Source organism: Lemur catta, chromosome 2 (assembly GCF_020740605.2).
Source record: "Lemur catta isolate mLemCat1 chromosome 2, mLemCat1.pri, whole genome shotgun sequence".
Lineage (NCBI taxonomy): Eukaryota > Metazoa > Chordata > Mammalia > Primates > Lemuridae > Lemur > Lemur catta.
Window position 1 is genome coordinate 101264366 of NC_059129.1, and position 16328 is coordinate 101280693.

Genomic DNA, 16328 nt, shown 5'->3' on the forward strand with positions numbered 1-16328 from the left:
GAATGCACAAGCAATCAGTAGAATGAGAAGGCTCACTGCCAGGGGAGTTTGGCAAAGAACTCTAAGAGGAAGGGGAAATTTCTCCGTCAAATCAACTTTGGCTCTCTGGAATAGAGAACATGGAGAGAGAGGGACTAAGGAAAGCCAACCCTATTCTACTTGTTGATACCTTAACAAGCTGTTGATTTTTGAAAGGGGATAAAGGAGCAAAGTGTGGGTAGCATTCTGTTCCCTTGAGTCAATCCTAATGAAGTGGGAGGTTCTTGAAGAAATTAATTTCCATTTAAATTCATGCGTGACCCTCTTCCAGAAACCTCCAAGTGTTTTGGAATTTTTGTTGAGAATTTCAAATGATCCAGCAATAATAAGGTCTTTTTTGACATGTTCTATTTCTTTGAATCTAAGTTTTATGTTGAATGCCTGATTTTAGCTATAGAATTTTTTTCAAAATGGGAATGACTGATTACTTTCTTCTCTGTTTACTAATTTAATATGGAAAAATAAATCATGATTCTCATACTCTCAAAGCACTCAGCCTTTTAATCTAGGGTACTGTACTCACAGGATTCCTGTAGGAGTTGATGCCAGATTTCCTGGCAACTAAACAGTGGTTGATTCCAGGGCTTTTCTGACTTAAAGACACAGTGGTACTACTCAAAAGAAAATATCAAACAATCCTATCAAAAAATGGGCAAAGGACATGAATAGAAATTTTTCAAAAGAAGACATAAGAATGGCCAAAAAACATATCAAAAAATGCTCAACATCCCTAATCATCAGGGAAATGCAAATCAAAACCACAATGAGATACCACTTAACTCCGGTGAGAATGGCCTTTATCAAAAAATCCCAAAACAACACGTGTTGGCGTGGATGCGGAGAGACAGGAACACTCATACACTGCTGGTGGGAATGCAAACTAGTGCAACCCCTATGGAAAGCAATATGGAGATACCTTAAACAGATTCAAGTAGACCTACCATTTGATCCAGCAATTCCATTATTGGGCATATACCCAGAAGAACAAAAGTCATTTTTTAACAAAGACACCTGTACCCGAATGTTTATAGCAGCACAATTCACAATCGCAAAGATGTGGAAACAACCCAAGTGCCCATTGATCCACGAATGGATTAGTAAACTGTGGTATATGTATACCATGGAGTACTACTCAGCTATAAGAAATAACGATGATACGACATCTCTTTGGTTCTCCTGGAGAGAGCTGGAACCCATTATACTAAGTGAAGTATCCAAAGAATGGAAAAACAAGCATCACATGTACTCACCAGAAAACTGGTTTCCCTGATCATCACCTAAATGTACATCAGGGAAGGATACCAATTGGATATCAGACTGGGATGGGGGGGTGGGGGGAGGGGATGGGTGTATGCCTACATGACGAGTGCATTGCGCACCCTCTGGGGAATGGTCATGCTTGAGGGTGCAGACCCGGGGAGGTGGGGGGGGAGGGGATCGAGGTATGAATACATGGCGAGTGCCAGGCGCACTGTCTGGAGAGTGGGAGCGGACGCGCTTGGGACTCTGACTCGGGGGGATGGGCGGGACAGGGACAATGCATATGATCTGAACTTATGTACCCCCATGATGAGCTGAAATAAAAAAAAAAAAAAAAAAAAAAAAAAAGAATGTGATATTTTGTCCTAAGTAAATAATAATAAAATAATAAAAATAAAAAAAAAAAAAAAAAGAAAATAGAAACCTGCCCCTCCACTGCAGTTTCTGAGCTGAACAAAAGGTGAGAGAAGCAGTGAAATGGGTAGGTTTTATCAAGGGATTGCAGAACAAAAGAAAAGGAGTCCATGGTCTACTCTGGCTTGCTCTGTTCCTGCCCTGTCCCCCCATCACCCTGAAAAAAAGCATTTGAAAAGAGTGACTCTTCTTCCCCGTCAGAAATGACTTTAATTCTCTTACCGTGTTTGATTATCTCTGGGCAGACTTTCTTTTTTGCATCTTATCTGCACAAAGGCTTACTTTAATAGTGGCTTCCCACTGATGGGGCAATTTCTCAGAGTCCAGCTGTTTCAGAGGAATTAAAGAAAGTCACTTAAATTATTTATCCCTACTCAGTTTCTCTCTGTCCTCAGGAGAGGAAAAGGGGACATGATTCATAGCATCTGAGCTTAATTCCTTTATTCTCTCCTGGTCACTTTGTGATGCTACTCAAGTCACCCTTCCTTAAGATATTCCTCTTTTTGGTTCAAATGGAACTGCACAAAGCGGAACAGGATATTTTCTTCTATGCTACGTGACATTATATTCTTGTAGCTACAAAAGAAAACTCTGAATTTAGCTCCTCTTTTACACTGAAAAACATCATGTTAAATTTAGTGCCGTCTTCATGCTGTGGCCTTTCCATACAGTTACTGTTGGCTACCAGGTGTCTCCACTTCCTCAAATTTTACTGGTTAAGCTGGTGTATCTTTCAATTATGTTTGTAATTTGAGCTTAATTTAAATCACTCTTTGTATTTTTATGTAATCTCTATCCTTGTGTATTTTTTGTTCATTTGTTTTCTGAATAGGCCTATTGCCCACCTTAGGTCTTGTGTCCCACACACTTGACCTTTTAAAAACTAGCTGATCCTTGTCCTTTAGAGCTTTACAGGCATGGCTATATTTCTAAATATAGATTTTTTTTTAGTGTCGGGTAATGTTGGTATCTTTTTAAATGGTTTTGCTACAAAACTAACAAGAGAGCCCCGGAGTCATAGACTCACTGCTGCTGTTACTCCAGCTTTTCTCCATTATAAATTCCATCCTCCCTTTCCCCTCTGTTTTGAAGTTAAAGGCATTCTGTATGAAGTGTTTATAATAAAGTCGTATTCTTCAAATTTCCTGCTTAGAAAAGTCAAGAGATCTTAGGTGTTTTGAAGCATGGATTTTAAAACTGTGTACATATCTTAATGACATTTTATTAAGAAAATGTTTCTGGATTAACTATTTTGTTGATTAAATTATATTTGTGTGTTTTTTTTATGTGTCACCCATGTCCAAAAATAATTTGAGACAACTTACATTGACGTCATTTATAATATGTTCACCATAATCACTAAAATGGAAAAGATGGAAAATGCCAAATGTTGGCAAGGAGGTGGAGCAAGTGGAGCTTTTTGTATATCACTGGTGGGAATATAAATCGATAGAACCACTTTGGCAAAACTGTTTGGCAGCATCTACTAAGCCGAACATAGGTATACCCCATGAGCAGCAATTCTACTCCTAGCTGTATACCCAGCAGACACGTATCTAGAAGTTTACCAAAAGACATAAACTGGAATATTCACAGTAGCACTATTCATAGTATCCCGAAACATATAACTACATAAATGCTCAATGTTATGAACTGAATTATGTCCCCCCCAAATTCACAGGTTGAAGCCCTAAGCCTCAATATAACTATATTTGGAGATAGGGCCTTTAAGGAGCTAATTAAGGTTAAATGAAGTCATAAAGGTAGGGCTGTAATCCAATAGGACTGGTGTCCTTATGAAAGGGGAAAGGACATGTGAGGATGCTGTGGGAAGGCAGCTGTCTGCAAGCCAGGAAGAGAGCCCTGACTAAGATCCACCCCCAACAGCACCTTGATCTTGGACTTCCAGCCTCCAGAACTGTGAGAAAAAAATTTCTGCTATTTAAGCCACACAGTCTGTGGTATTTTGTTATGGCAGCCCAAGCAGATGAATACACTCGTCAACAGTAAAATGATAATAAATTGTGGTATTTTCATGCAATAGAATACAGTACAGCAATAAAAATAAACAACTTCTATACACATCGATATACATGAATCTCACAAACATAATATTGAGTGAAAGAAGCCAGACACATGTTAACAAGGAAATGAGCTTATATGAAGCAACATGTACCTTATACCCAACTTGAAATCAATTTAGGACACACTTTTAATAATTTGACCCAATATCAATGTAAAATGAAAGACATTTTCCTACATCTGGAATATTTGTCAACCAGCAAAGATCAGGACTCTCAGGGTAATTAATGCTTTGTGTTTTAGAAATTTCTAATTTTAAAAATAATAACCTTCACGTATTAAATATTTGAGGTACTTAAGTTTTAAAATAATTGTATTTAGCATTTATTTTGTGTTAATGTTGCTTATGTTTTTTACTTTGATGTCTATATCAGGTGTCCATCACTTTTACATGTTTTTGAAATAATCTTATCACAGCATATCAATTTATAATAGTGACAAGCCATGTGTTTATTATTATTTTGTGGCTACACAGAAAACGGTTGAAACTTTTAGTATAACCCTATGGTAGAAAAATGATTCACTGTTTATTATTATGGCATTATTTTTTGAAAACACATAAAACATTATAATACAGAATAATTTATTCTGTATTTATGCACACAGAGCTTTTCAAGAATTTTCAAAATTATGACATATTGGGAATTTGGGAACACTCTTTCTGAGATTCCCCTGCCTTTTCAGCTCTCCTCTGGTTCTTCATGTAAGAAGGGTTTTCAATTGGAGTTTTCGTTGACCTGAGCAGTACTGACTGCACTGTCCTCAGTCTGAAAGCTGCCAAAGTGGGTAACTAACCCCATATTTTCCCCTTCTCCCAGGTATTAGCTCCCCTCCAGCATCTGCTCACTTCTGTTCACTGTCCAATGCCTTCAGGGACCTGTTTTTGTATTTCATCCAGAGCCTACAGTTGTTGTGAGCAGCAGGGTTGGCTGAAGAAACCCTTCCTTGCTCTTACTAGATACAGAGCTCTTCTCCCTTGTTCTGGGAGAGCACACCCTCGAATATCGTCTTAAGAAGGGTACCTGGGAAATATATTTTTTTGAGGGCTTAGATGTCTGAAAATGTCTTTATTTTACTTGAGTCATTGTTTGACTGGCCCTGGATAGTCTGACAATAATATTCCCTTGGATTGTTTTAGACACTGTACCATTATCTTCAAGCTTCTGTTATTGCTGTTACAAAGTTTTATATGATTCAGTTTCTTGACCTTTTATATTTGACCTGTTTTTTCCTCTTGAAGTTTTTGGAATATTCTCCCTTTGTTCCTGGTTTCCTGAAATAGCATGATGATGTGCCTTGGAATAGAGCTTTTTTCCCATTCTTTGTGCTGGGTATTTATTGAACCCTGTCAACTTAGAAAGTCATGTCCTGCAGTTCTAGGAAATTTTATTTTATTTTTTCTTTGATTCTTTTCTTCTTTTTTTCCCCTCATATTCTTTGGAACAGCTCCTGGTTAGATTTTGAACCTTGTGGATTGATCTTTTAATTTTCTATTTTCCATCTTTTTGCTCTATTTTCTGAAATGTTACCTCAACATTTTCTTCCAATTATTTCCCCAGATTTTTGACTTAGCAGTCATATTTAGAGCTCTTTCTTATACCTTTGTTGTTTGTTTGATGTTTGCAGCATCCTTCTTTGTTTTATGGATGCAATATTGTCTTTTCTCTAAGTATATTAGAGTGTGTTCTTCCCCTGCTCTCTGTATTTTTTCTTTGCTTCCTCCAAGATCTTTTTTCTATTTCTGTATTTTGGTTTTTGTCTTTTATCCTAGAGGCTTTCCTTAAATCCCCGAAAGTACTAGGTTGTCCATTTACACTTAAGAATGAGGCATTAAAAAGCTGATTAGAAGCTCTGTGTGCATAAACAGGCTTTTATTGATTGGTGGGCTTCACTGGAGGATGGTAAGGTGGCTGGTCAGGTTTTTCATTGGAGAACCCCAAATGTCAATATCTGCAATTCTTTCTTTTGGCTGCTCAGTTTCCTCCAGAGGTAAATCTTTCTGTCTACTTCCTGAGATAGAAGCTTTGCTGGTAGGCTTCTGAATGCTGAAAAAGGTAGGGGCTGTTCGTTTCACTGTTTAATACGTAGGATTTCAGTATGGTATCTCCTCCCCCTTTCTTCATTGTTAAAACTGCCCGAGCTGGTAAACGTACCAGTTTCTGCTGGAGTGGAGGAGGGGCAGGAATCTAGCAGTCCAAGTAGAGGGAGGGAATCTAAGGAACTGCTTTTGTCTTATTTTCAAGCAATGTGCCTGTTTCCAGCCTGACCCCTCACCTGAACATTCGAACGTATCTGGTAGTGCCAAGCCTTTGCATGGGTCTTTGGTGAGGACTGGCTTGCTTCCTTTTAGCTCAGCACCCCACCTGTCACTTTCCACCTTCTCACTCTGTTAAGGTCTTGCTCATCCAAGTAAGGGAAGCAATGCCAGTTTTTCCTTCTTTGAGGCTTGCCTAATCTTTCCAGGTGATTCTTGTAGAAAACCCTTCCCCTCATCACTTGTCTTTGGGGAGGATAAATCATCCTCCCCTCTCCCAAGGGGGAGGGAGGGAAAAGACTCTATCACAAATACTGGACCCAAAGGCCAGTGACTCCTGGTCCATGTCCCCCTCCTTCTAGAGACACTATGGTGTAGGGAAGAGGGGATGGTGGAGGAGGGGTGGAGATCCAAGTGAAGCTGGTCCTCCTGCTTGTAGCCGTGAGGGTAGGGTCTGGGCCAGTTATTGGTGGCTCACTGGTAGTTCTCTTAAGAAAGTTAGAGATACTTAGCACTCTAGCCATCAACTTTGTGTCCTAATTTCAATTCTAGGATGAGGGAAAAATTGCTCTCAAAAACTGCATACTATTCCATTGTATGGGAGTGTATCAGAATGTACTTAACCAAGTTCCTCATCATTAGACATTTAGGTTCTTCTTCACTTTTGTGATGCTAAAAGCATTGTCACAGTGAACATCCTTGTAGTAGTTAATATTATATTTTCATAGGTGAAATTCCTATGAGTGGACTAGCTGGGTGTTATGAAACGCATGTTTTTAGTGCTTTTCTTACATATTATTTGGTTGCCTGGAAATCTTGTATCAGTTCTATACTCTTCCCAGCAGTATATAAGAGTGTCCTTTTTCCTCATATCTAGGCTTGCTTGGGATATTTTATCTTTTTTCTTATCCCTGCCACTTTGGATCGAAGAAAGGCATGTTATGATTTTACTTTGTATTTGTTATTACTAGCAAGAAAAAATGATGTTACATTTGCTTCTTGCCCATTGAGGTATCTTTTTATGTAATTTACCTGTTTGAGTTTTTTGACAGTTTTCCTATTGGGGTATTTTCTACTGTTGGAATTTTTTGGGGGGACAGAGTCTCACTCTGTCACCCCGGGCTAGAGTGCGGTGGCACTCCCTGAGGTCAAGTGCAAGTTGGCTTAGATGGATGACAGTTGCAAGTTACATAAACTGCTTGCTTTTGTGAACTACTTTTATTTTTTATTTTTAAGCCACTTAGCACCAATAAAGTTTTTTATTTTGCATTTGTAACTTCTGAGTAACTTCATAATAATATAATAGAATTCTTATAAGATACTGTTATAATAAAAATAATTTTGTGATTTCATATAATTTCACTATAACGTCACATGTAATTTCACAGGTGACTCAGAAGATATGGACTGATTGAAGTCTAATGAGTCACATTTTAATAATATGGTATACTAGAGCACAGAGCAAAACAGAAATCACCACTGAGGAAGTTTGTTAGCATTTGTTTATTTACTAATATGTTTTTGGAGACCTGTCTTTTGACTTAGTTATTTTTCATAATTCATTTCTACCCCTATGTTGAGTGACGTGCCTATCCTAAGGAGAGGTTAACTTTCTAAAAGCCAGCAAACATCCTGGATGGCTAGTGTTGCTTTCTTCTTTCTAGACCCTTTGAAAATAAATCACTTCTCCAACAGTTTTGCTTGTGCACACCGAAGGTGGCGTTTGGTTCCAAATGAATTGTCAAGAATGATGTCTAAACATACATGTCCTTGGCATTTACACTGGTTTGTGTGATTTCTTTATACCTTTAAAATTGTTTTTTATCTCTATAATCCCTCTTTCTATAGTGTCATTTTATTATTTTAATATGGCTCTATTCAAATGTCATACAAGGCTTTATGAAAGTCAAATAGCATTTCTCCCACAAAGCTAGCTTTTGCAAATGATATTTTTTTTGGTTTTTTTTGGGTTTTTTTGAGACAGAGTTTCACTCTTGTTTCCAGGGCTAGAGTGCCGTGGCGTCAGCCTAGCTCACAGCAACCTCAGACTCCTGGGCTCAAGCAATCCTACTGCCTCAGCCTCCCTAGTAGCTGGGACTACAGGCATGCACCACCATGCCTGGCTAATTTTTCCTATATATATTTAGTTGTCCAGCTAATTTCTTTTTATTTTTTTTTTTTAGTAGAGATGGGGTCTCGCTCTTGCTCAGGCTGGTCTTGAACTTCTGAGCTCAAATGATCCGCCCACCTTGTCCTCCCAGAGTGCTAGGACAAATGATATTTTTAAGATCCTTTGGGGTGCAGTGGTTATTACTTGGAATATGGCAATTCCAAACCCTTCATAAAGATTATATGCTTTGTTGCATTTTAAAGGCATTTGTGGATGGTTCAGTGGTTCATACCTGTACCTTGGGAGGCTGAGGTGGGAGGAGTGCTTGAGGCCAGGAGTTCAAGACCAGCCTGGGCAACATAGCAAGATCCTGTCTCTACAAAAAATAGAAAAATAAGCTAGGTATGGTGGCATACACCTGTAGTTTGAACTACTTGGGAGGCTGAGGCAGGAGGATCATTTGAATCCAGGAGTCTGAGGTTGCAATGATGACACCACTGCACTCTAGCATGGGCAAATAGAGCAAGACCTTTTGTCAAAAAAAAAAAAAAGGCATTTGTTCTGGAACAGTTGATGAATTAAGTGCTTGTGCATTAAATGCGTACCACCTGATAATTACCTCAAGGGAGAACTTGTTTAAGCTTAAAGAAAAGATTATCTGTCATATCAATTTCCTTTTTTTTTCCTGCTGGCTTTTCAACATGGATGTATCAGTTTTCAATGAAGCTTTATTAAGATGAATGTCCAGAATTTAATTTAATTGCTTCCACAACTAGATAAGAGTGATTCATGTGTCAAAATTAAGCATATTGGAAGGTCATCCTGTAAAAGTTTGTATGTAGAGTTGAAGTAAACTCACATTTTTATCTGAAGCTCTTTTTAACAGTGTTTATTTCTTCTGCCAGTTATTTTATTTTATTGACTGTTAATTTATCAACCCCTCTTTAAAAAAAAAGTGAGAGGAAAAAAGGCCATAGCATTATCACATTTATATATGTGAGTTCCCTAAACCATATGGTGATTTCTAATTAGAATACAAAAGACTCTGTGATGAGGCTAACTTCATAATAGCTGTAATGGTGGGCATTACAGAAGGAGAGAGTTTTCTTGAATTTCCAACAGGGACACTTCTGAGAGCAACTGTGTGGTCTATAACTGTCTTTATACTAGAAGTCTGATAAAGTTATTGATGTGCAGATCAAGTTGGTATTTCGAAGGTAGTAATTTAATTCTGGATGTTTGATCCTCTCAGTCAGTGGCTTGACTTGATTTTTTTAAAAGCAGCTTCAATATTTAATTTCACATGTACCCTCTCAGTAGAGATTTCAAAGGATACTTTGCTGGATGCTTGACTGCCTTGTCTATTTGCTCTTGTTTTGCATGCAAGAGAGAGCCAGAAGCTTTCTTCTCATTGTGTACACATAGTATTAATGGATTTACTCTGCCTGTATCATCTCATTACTGGAAACAGCTAGAAGCACAGAAGTCTTTCAGTGTATGCAAATAAGGCAGAATCATCTACCTGAGAGTTAATATTCTCTGCTTTTAAGTGTATTCTAAATCTAATGTTTGTATTTAGAGCATAACATCCTGTTCTTTTTTTTATGGGCAAAAAGCTAAGCAGGCTCAGGCAGCTGTTTGATGTTGGCTTCAAGTGTTATTAATTTCATATTCTATTATTCTTTTCACTGTAGCACAAGTGAAGCTGATGTGGAGGCTGTCATGGATAAGTTGTTTGATGAGCTGGCTCAGAAACAAAATGATTGTACGTAAGTTAATTTCTCTTGAAAGAGAATACATTTAGAACACAATGCCCAATCTCCACTGACCAATTAATAAGTTCCATTGCTGTATATGGGTTGATGCCACGCTCAAGTGGCAGTCATTGTATCAGCATTTTGTCTAATTTATGTGTTGAATCATGTGCTATTATTCATCAAGCTATGCATTTCCTATCTGTAAGAGATGAATTTTATAGTAATTATCCAGACAAGATTGAGTCTTTGTTCATGTTCCCATAGTAACTAGACCAAGGATTCTAAAAGTGCAAGGCAGAGAGCTGTGGCTGAATAAAGCCTGTGGAACCGTTGCCGACTGCACATTTGAAGAGCTGTGTGAGAGAGTGAGTATCCAGGCACGTCCAGACTCATTGGCCTTTTCACATGTTAAAATACTTCATGTTTTCCTCTCTGCCTATTTCAGATTTTAAAATACTATTCACAGAGTCAGAACTGATTTAAAAGTCTCATTAAGGGAAATACTCATCTATATTTGCCATGTGCTTTTTATAGATATTAGCACAAAATTTGCACTTAGAGGGGCTCTGAAGCAAAATTAGGAATTCAGAGAGAACTGTCAACTGTTGCTAGAAGCAAAAATAAAATCAGTTTTAGGGCTGTTTTGTAAAAGTCAAACAAAAGACATTTTTAGAAAAATTTTAAGGTGAGGTTAGTATGTGGGAAGAAGGAAGATGCAGTAATGCTACCATGATCTGAGGAAGCATGAAATAAAAGGATTTCCATTCTTTGTACTCATTGCCCATCTGTTAATGCCATAATATCTAACCTGTTTGGGCCAGGGTCAAAGAAAGTGAATTTCTATACCTGTGATATCTGTATTGTAAATAATATATTCAACAGAGGAAAAAAATATATACCTATATACACACACATTCATGTAAGTGAGAAAGACCTTGACTGCAGATTCATTATAGATAGGAATTCTGTCTTTTAAAAGCTCTAAAATTCTCAGTACTCAATGGATAGTCAATATATTTATTGATTGTAAATCTTCAGGAAAACAAATCCAAATCAGACATAACTTTAAAGATAATTCCTCCCTCAATTGACGTGTATAAATAATCACTGCAGGTGGTCTCCAGTTTATCTTGACTTTTTAAGTAACTAAAGAAGAGTTGTTTCCAGTAAGAGAAAAGAGAAAGTCCTGATGTATACATGCAGCCATTTTATGAGTGCTTTTCTTAAAAGCTAGTGTCTTAATTACTTCTAACCAGGGTCAATTTGTAATTTTTAAGCCAGAGAGCTGAATCCAATTTGTAATTATTTAGTGCTTCAGAGCCACTAGAGTTTAGGATAATCTAATATCTCCAGACAAAATTCTATTAAGGCATCCATTTAAGTTTTACTTATTTTGCCAGAGAAATAAACTTGAGAAGAATATATTATATATCCAAAAGATGAAGCTCCTCCACCTTCTGCAGAAGAGAAACCAGGGGGCAAGGGGAGAAGACAGGACTGTTGAATCTTGAGGGAGGAAGGCAAAGATGGTCTTTTGCAGCAGATACTGAGTATTTATCTATATTCTTTTACATGCTCATTATTTTCAGAGCAAGTGACCAGGAAAAGGCCACTTATCTGGGACCAATGTCTTCAGTCTTTTTACTGTATGAGGATGATGGGGAAGAAGGTTAATTGGGACTTCATATTGAAAAATGAAAACAACACTTATAAAAATAAATCATTTTTATCTTATTTGACAAAAATATGGATTGTAGTAGCAACTATAAGCTAAACTCTTAGAATAAATAATGAACAAATTTCTATTTTTGGGTTAACTTTTTTTTATAAACTTCTTATTTAATCATATAGGAAATCATTTTTACAAAAATATTTAAGAATTTGTCAGTTTTTTCAAAATCTTTTTAAATTCATGAAAATGTCAGTTATTTTCTTTTGAAGTTTTTGTGTTGTCATTATCCTTGTTGATTTTTTCTTCTTCAAATTGGCCACATCCTCACTTCTTAGTGCCTTTGCTCGAATAGATTTGCCCTTTTTCTACACTGTAACTGTGGGATGTTCATCACATTGTACAGGCACTGAATGATGGACAAAAGACATTAACATGATAGGTAGGGTTAGGTCCTGGTATTAAGCTATAAGGGATATTTGAGGAAGGGCTAACTTTTTAAGTGTGGGTTCCTTTGTGACTATTTTCTTGTTATGATGATTTTGCATTTCTTTGCAACTTTATAACTGTGGCAATCCAGATATTGAATACTTGCGTGAAGAGAGCCATTGAAATCATTCAACTTCAGATGTAGCTTAAGACTCTTAATTAGGTTATAACGATCTTATGAGCCAGGCTAAGTAGTTGCCAAAAGCTGTTCAGTAAAGAAAAAACACATCCAACTCAAGGTAAAGAAGCAGGCATCTGGTATGTCTCGAATGGTCCCAGTTTTGGATCGCATATACAAGTTTTCTGGGAGGCTCTCGAAGCCCAGGACCCACTCAACCTCCATGAGCAACACCATCCTGAAAAAAACCTTTGACAAGGAGTAGTGGATGGATTGACAGTCTGTAATAATTATTTGTGAACCATGGCCCCTTTCAAGGAAAAAAATAATTTAGAAACTAATCTACTGTAGTGTTTTGATAAGGTAAAAGAAGGTTTTGACTGGAAGCCTTTGACATATGCCTTAAGTAAAATGAAAAAGGCCCAGGCATTCTGCCCTTTGCACACGTCTTCCCTCTCTGTTCCAAGCACAGATCCTTAGCTCTGGAATTCTGCAGGATAACATCTAGCCCATTGGTATCTCTGGGATTCTCTTTCTTTGTAAATCTATAATTCAACACTGCCATGCTCAGAGAAGCAGTCTCAATTAGGATAGCCTATAGCACATGCATAATAATAATAATAACTAATATAGCCATGTGGCAGGCATCATTCTAAGAAATTTATATTAACTCATTTGATACTTACAATATTATTGTCCCCATTTTATAGGTGCAGATACTGAGACACTGAGATGTTAAGTTACTTTCCCGAGGTCACACAGCTAGTAAGTGGCATAGCCAGGGCTTGAACTCCTTGGTAGTTTGGGAGCCAGATTCTGTGCTTTTAATCACTATGGTATATCTGAAAATGCTCTGGATAAGTTCTGCCTCAAATCTTTTTTTTTCTTTTTCTTTTTGAGACAGAATCTTGCTCTGTCATCTGGACTAGAATGCAGTGGCATCATCACAGCTCACTGCAATCTCTAATTCTTGGGCTCAAACAATCCTCCTGCCTCAGCCTCCCGAGTAGCTGGGATTACAGGGGCACACCAATATGCCTGGCTAATTTTTCTATTTTTTGTAGAGATGGGGTCTCACTCTTGGTCAGGCTGTTCTCGAACTCCTGGCCTCCAGCAATCTTCCCAGAGTGCTAGGATTACAGGTGTGAGCCACCACATCTGGCCTTTGCCTCAAATCTTTAACATAATTCAGATGTTACCATGAAGAACAATCAAATAAGTTGTGTATTCCCACATCTGAGCTAAGCTTTGAGACGCTTATGGAGCATGAAACTGGCTGGGGAGCAGACATCCTCCAGTCCTGAGAGCCTCCCACTGTGTTAAAAACCTTAGTGCACAACTGTCCAACTATGTGCCTTGGCAGATCCACTGGGAATGGGTACAGCTACTGACCCTTCCATCCTCCTGAAGGCTGAATCGGTCCTTTACCTCCATGCCAGCGGCCTCAAGCCTTAGGCAGCCTCATCCCTTTACTCCTTAGTAAAATTATTATTGTTTTCTTTCCCCGTCATGATATGAAAAAGGTTGGGATGTGCTGCCTTAGAGAACTGTGGGAAGGCAAAGGATAATATGTGTGGTCTTAGTTCCTTGCCATTCCCTCCATATCAGAGCAGTGGCAAAGAAAAATGAAGATTCATTTCTGTGGACATGACATAAGCTTACCTTGGTACGGTTATTACGTGGCTTAATCAGAGAGTCATGGAGATGTCAGAAATATGGTTACTTAAGTCAGTGGTTCTCAAAGTGTGGTATATAGACCTCTAGGGTTCCCTGAGACTATTTCCGGGGTCCTGGTGTTTAAACTCTCTATAATAATACTTGGATATTTTTGCCTTTTACTCTGGTTGTATTTACAGTAATAGTACAAAAGCAATGATGGGTGAAACTGCTGGCACCTTGGCATGAATCAATGCAGTTGCACCAAACTATATTGTATACTTCACTGACCACGCACTCACAGTAAAAAACAAACAAACAAAAAACCTGGTTCCATTTAAGAATATCCTTGAAGAAGCAGTAAAAATTATTTTGTGGAATCTCAAAAACTTTGAGAGCGTGTCTTTTGAATATTCTATGCAATGAAATGGGAAGTACACATCATAAAATACTTCTACTATATAGCAAATCTTATGGTTGTCCTGAGGAAAAGCACTTGTGCAGTTGTTTGAGTTTCAAGCTGAACTAGCCACTTTTTTCATGAATACCATTTTTACTTGGAAAACTGAGTGACAGACAAACTATAGTTATTCAGATTTGGCAGACATTTTCTCACAATGTTTGACAGACATTTTCTTGAAAATAAACGAAGTAAGACTGTCATTTCAAGAAAAACAACTGACAATATTTGGTGCCAATGATAAAATTTGAGCAAACAAGGGTAAATTAGAATTTTGGAAAACTTGTTTCCACCATCATGAGCTTGACAGCTTCCCAATGCTTAAATATTTTTTGTAATGAGATTGATGGTGATATTAACAAATGTAATGTTTTAATTATTGTATAATTAAATGTGTCAACATTTTCATAACTAATTGAATCAGTATTTTCCAATAACTAATGCGTGCTCTTACAAAATCATACATGACAAAAGATCCATTTAAAGTGTAAGAGAGACTAATGGATTTCAATATAACAGAATTCAAAAAGTATACTGATACCATTTCATATTCTACATTGCAACTAACTTTTTAAAAACTACCTCTTGTCAAGTTAAAAAAATTGTTTTAACAGGCTCTATTTTTAAGAACAGTTTTGGGTTTAGAAAAATTGAGAAGATGGTACAGAGAGTTTCCATATACTCCCTAACTTAGTTTCCCCTACTATTAATGTCTCACATTAGGAGGGTACATTTGTTACATTTAATGAACCCATATTGATACACTACTATTAACTAAAGTCCACACTTTATTCAGATTTCCTTCATTTTGATGTAATTCCTTTTTTCTGCCCCAGAATCCCATCTAGGATCCATTACCTTCAGTTATCACGCCTCCTTGGGCTCCTCTTGGCTGTGACAGTTTCTCAGACTTTTCTTGTTTTTGATGACCTTGACAGTCTTGAGGAGTCCTAGTCAGGTATTTCATAGACTGTCTCTCAATTAGGATTTGCCTGATATTTTTCTCATGATTAGACTGAAATTATAGGCTTTTGGGAGCAGGCCACAGAGGTCAAGCAGCATTTTCATCACATCGTATCAAGGGTCCGTAATGTCAACATGGCTCATCACCATTGATGTTAACCTTCATCACTCTTGTCTGAGATGGTGTTTGTCACGTTTTTCCACCCTAAAGTTACTCTTTTCCTCCCTTCCGTAGTGTACTCTTTGGAGTAACTTCTTGTTGAGTTTTCATGTAGCATCAAAAAAGAATATCCATAATATTATCTGATAAGGGTATTAAAATATTAATACTTTTCTTTTTCCAACTATATAACTGTAAGGCCAGATATTCTTATATACTTCAACCAAAACAACTTAACTGTAATAGATTGAATATAGAAGCAGATATGAGAATCCGGCTATTTCCTATTAAGCCAGACATTAAAGAGATTTCCAAAAATGTAAAACAATGCCACCCTCTTGCTAAATTATTTTCACTTTGGAAAATATAATTATTTTTCATAAAAATATTGTTTATGGTAATTTGATAGGTTTAATGTCATGGCTTTACCATTGTTACTTTAAATGAATTAATGAATTCATTTTAATAAATATAAAGAAAATGTAATTATTAAATTTAATTAATACATTTTAAATTTTTCTCAGTTTTAGTTTCTGATACAGTAAACATTAGGAGAAATAACCCACATGAGCAAAAGCTTCTTGGGTTCGTCAAAAATTTTTAAGAGTGTAAAGGGGTCCTGAAACCAAAAAGTTTGAGAACTACTTGCTTCAGAGTTAAAGTTTCATGGACTAAAAATGAAAGAATCCTCTTCAAAGAAAGTAAGCCAAAGCTGAATTCTAAAGGCTTAATGAGTAAACTGACTATATCTGAATTTTCCTTATTGAGAAATATAATTTTTACACCTGCAGAAAATTGTTTCCTCAACTGATAACTGTGCTCACAAGTAACTGTTTGCAAGAGCAGTTTGTTATTTGTGTTTTAAAAATAATGACAGGTGGCCAGGTGTGTTTGCAA

At 37.1% G+C, this 16328-nt stretch overlaps 1 protein-coding gene across 4 annotated transcripts in view; it reads left to right on the forward strand.

Moving 5' to 3' along the window:
• The window catches only part of AFG1L (AFG1 like ATPase), a 166523-nt gene that overhangs the window by 119497 nt on the left and 30698 nt on the right, over positions 1–16328 (forward strand). For all 4 annotated transcript variants that reach the window (XM_045544129.1, XM_045544130.1, XM_045544131.1 and 1 more), the window contains exons 9-10: positions 9854–9924; positions 10181–10281. In XM_045544129.1, coding sequence (XP_045400085.1) covers positions 9854–9924; positions 10181–10281 — 172 coding nt within the window. The remainder of the gene's footprint in view (positions 1–9853; positions 9925–10180; positions 10282–16328) is intronic.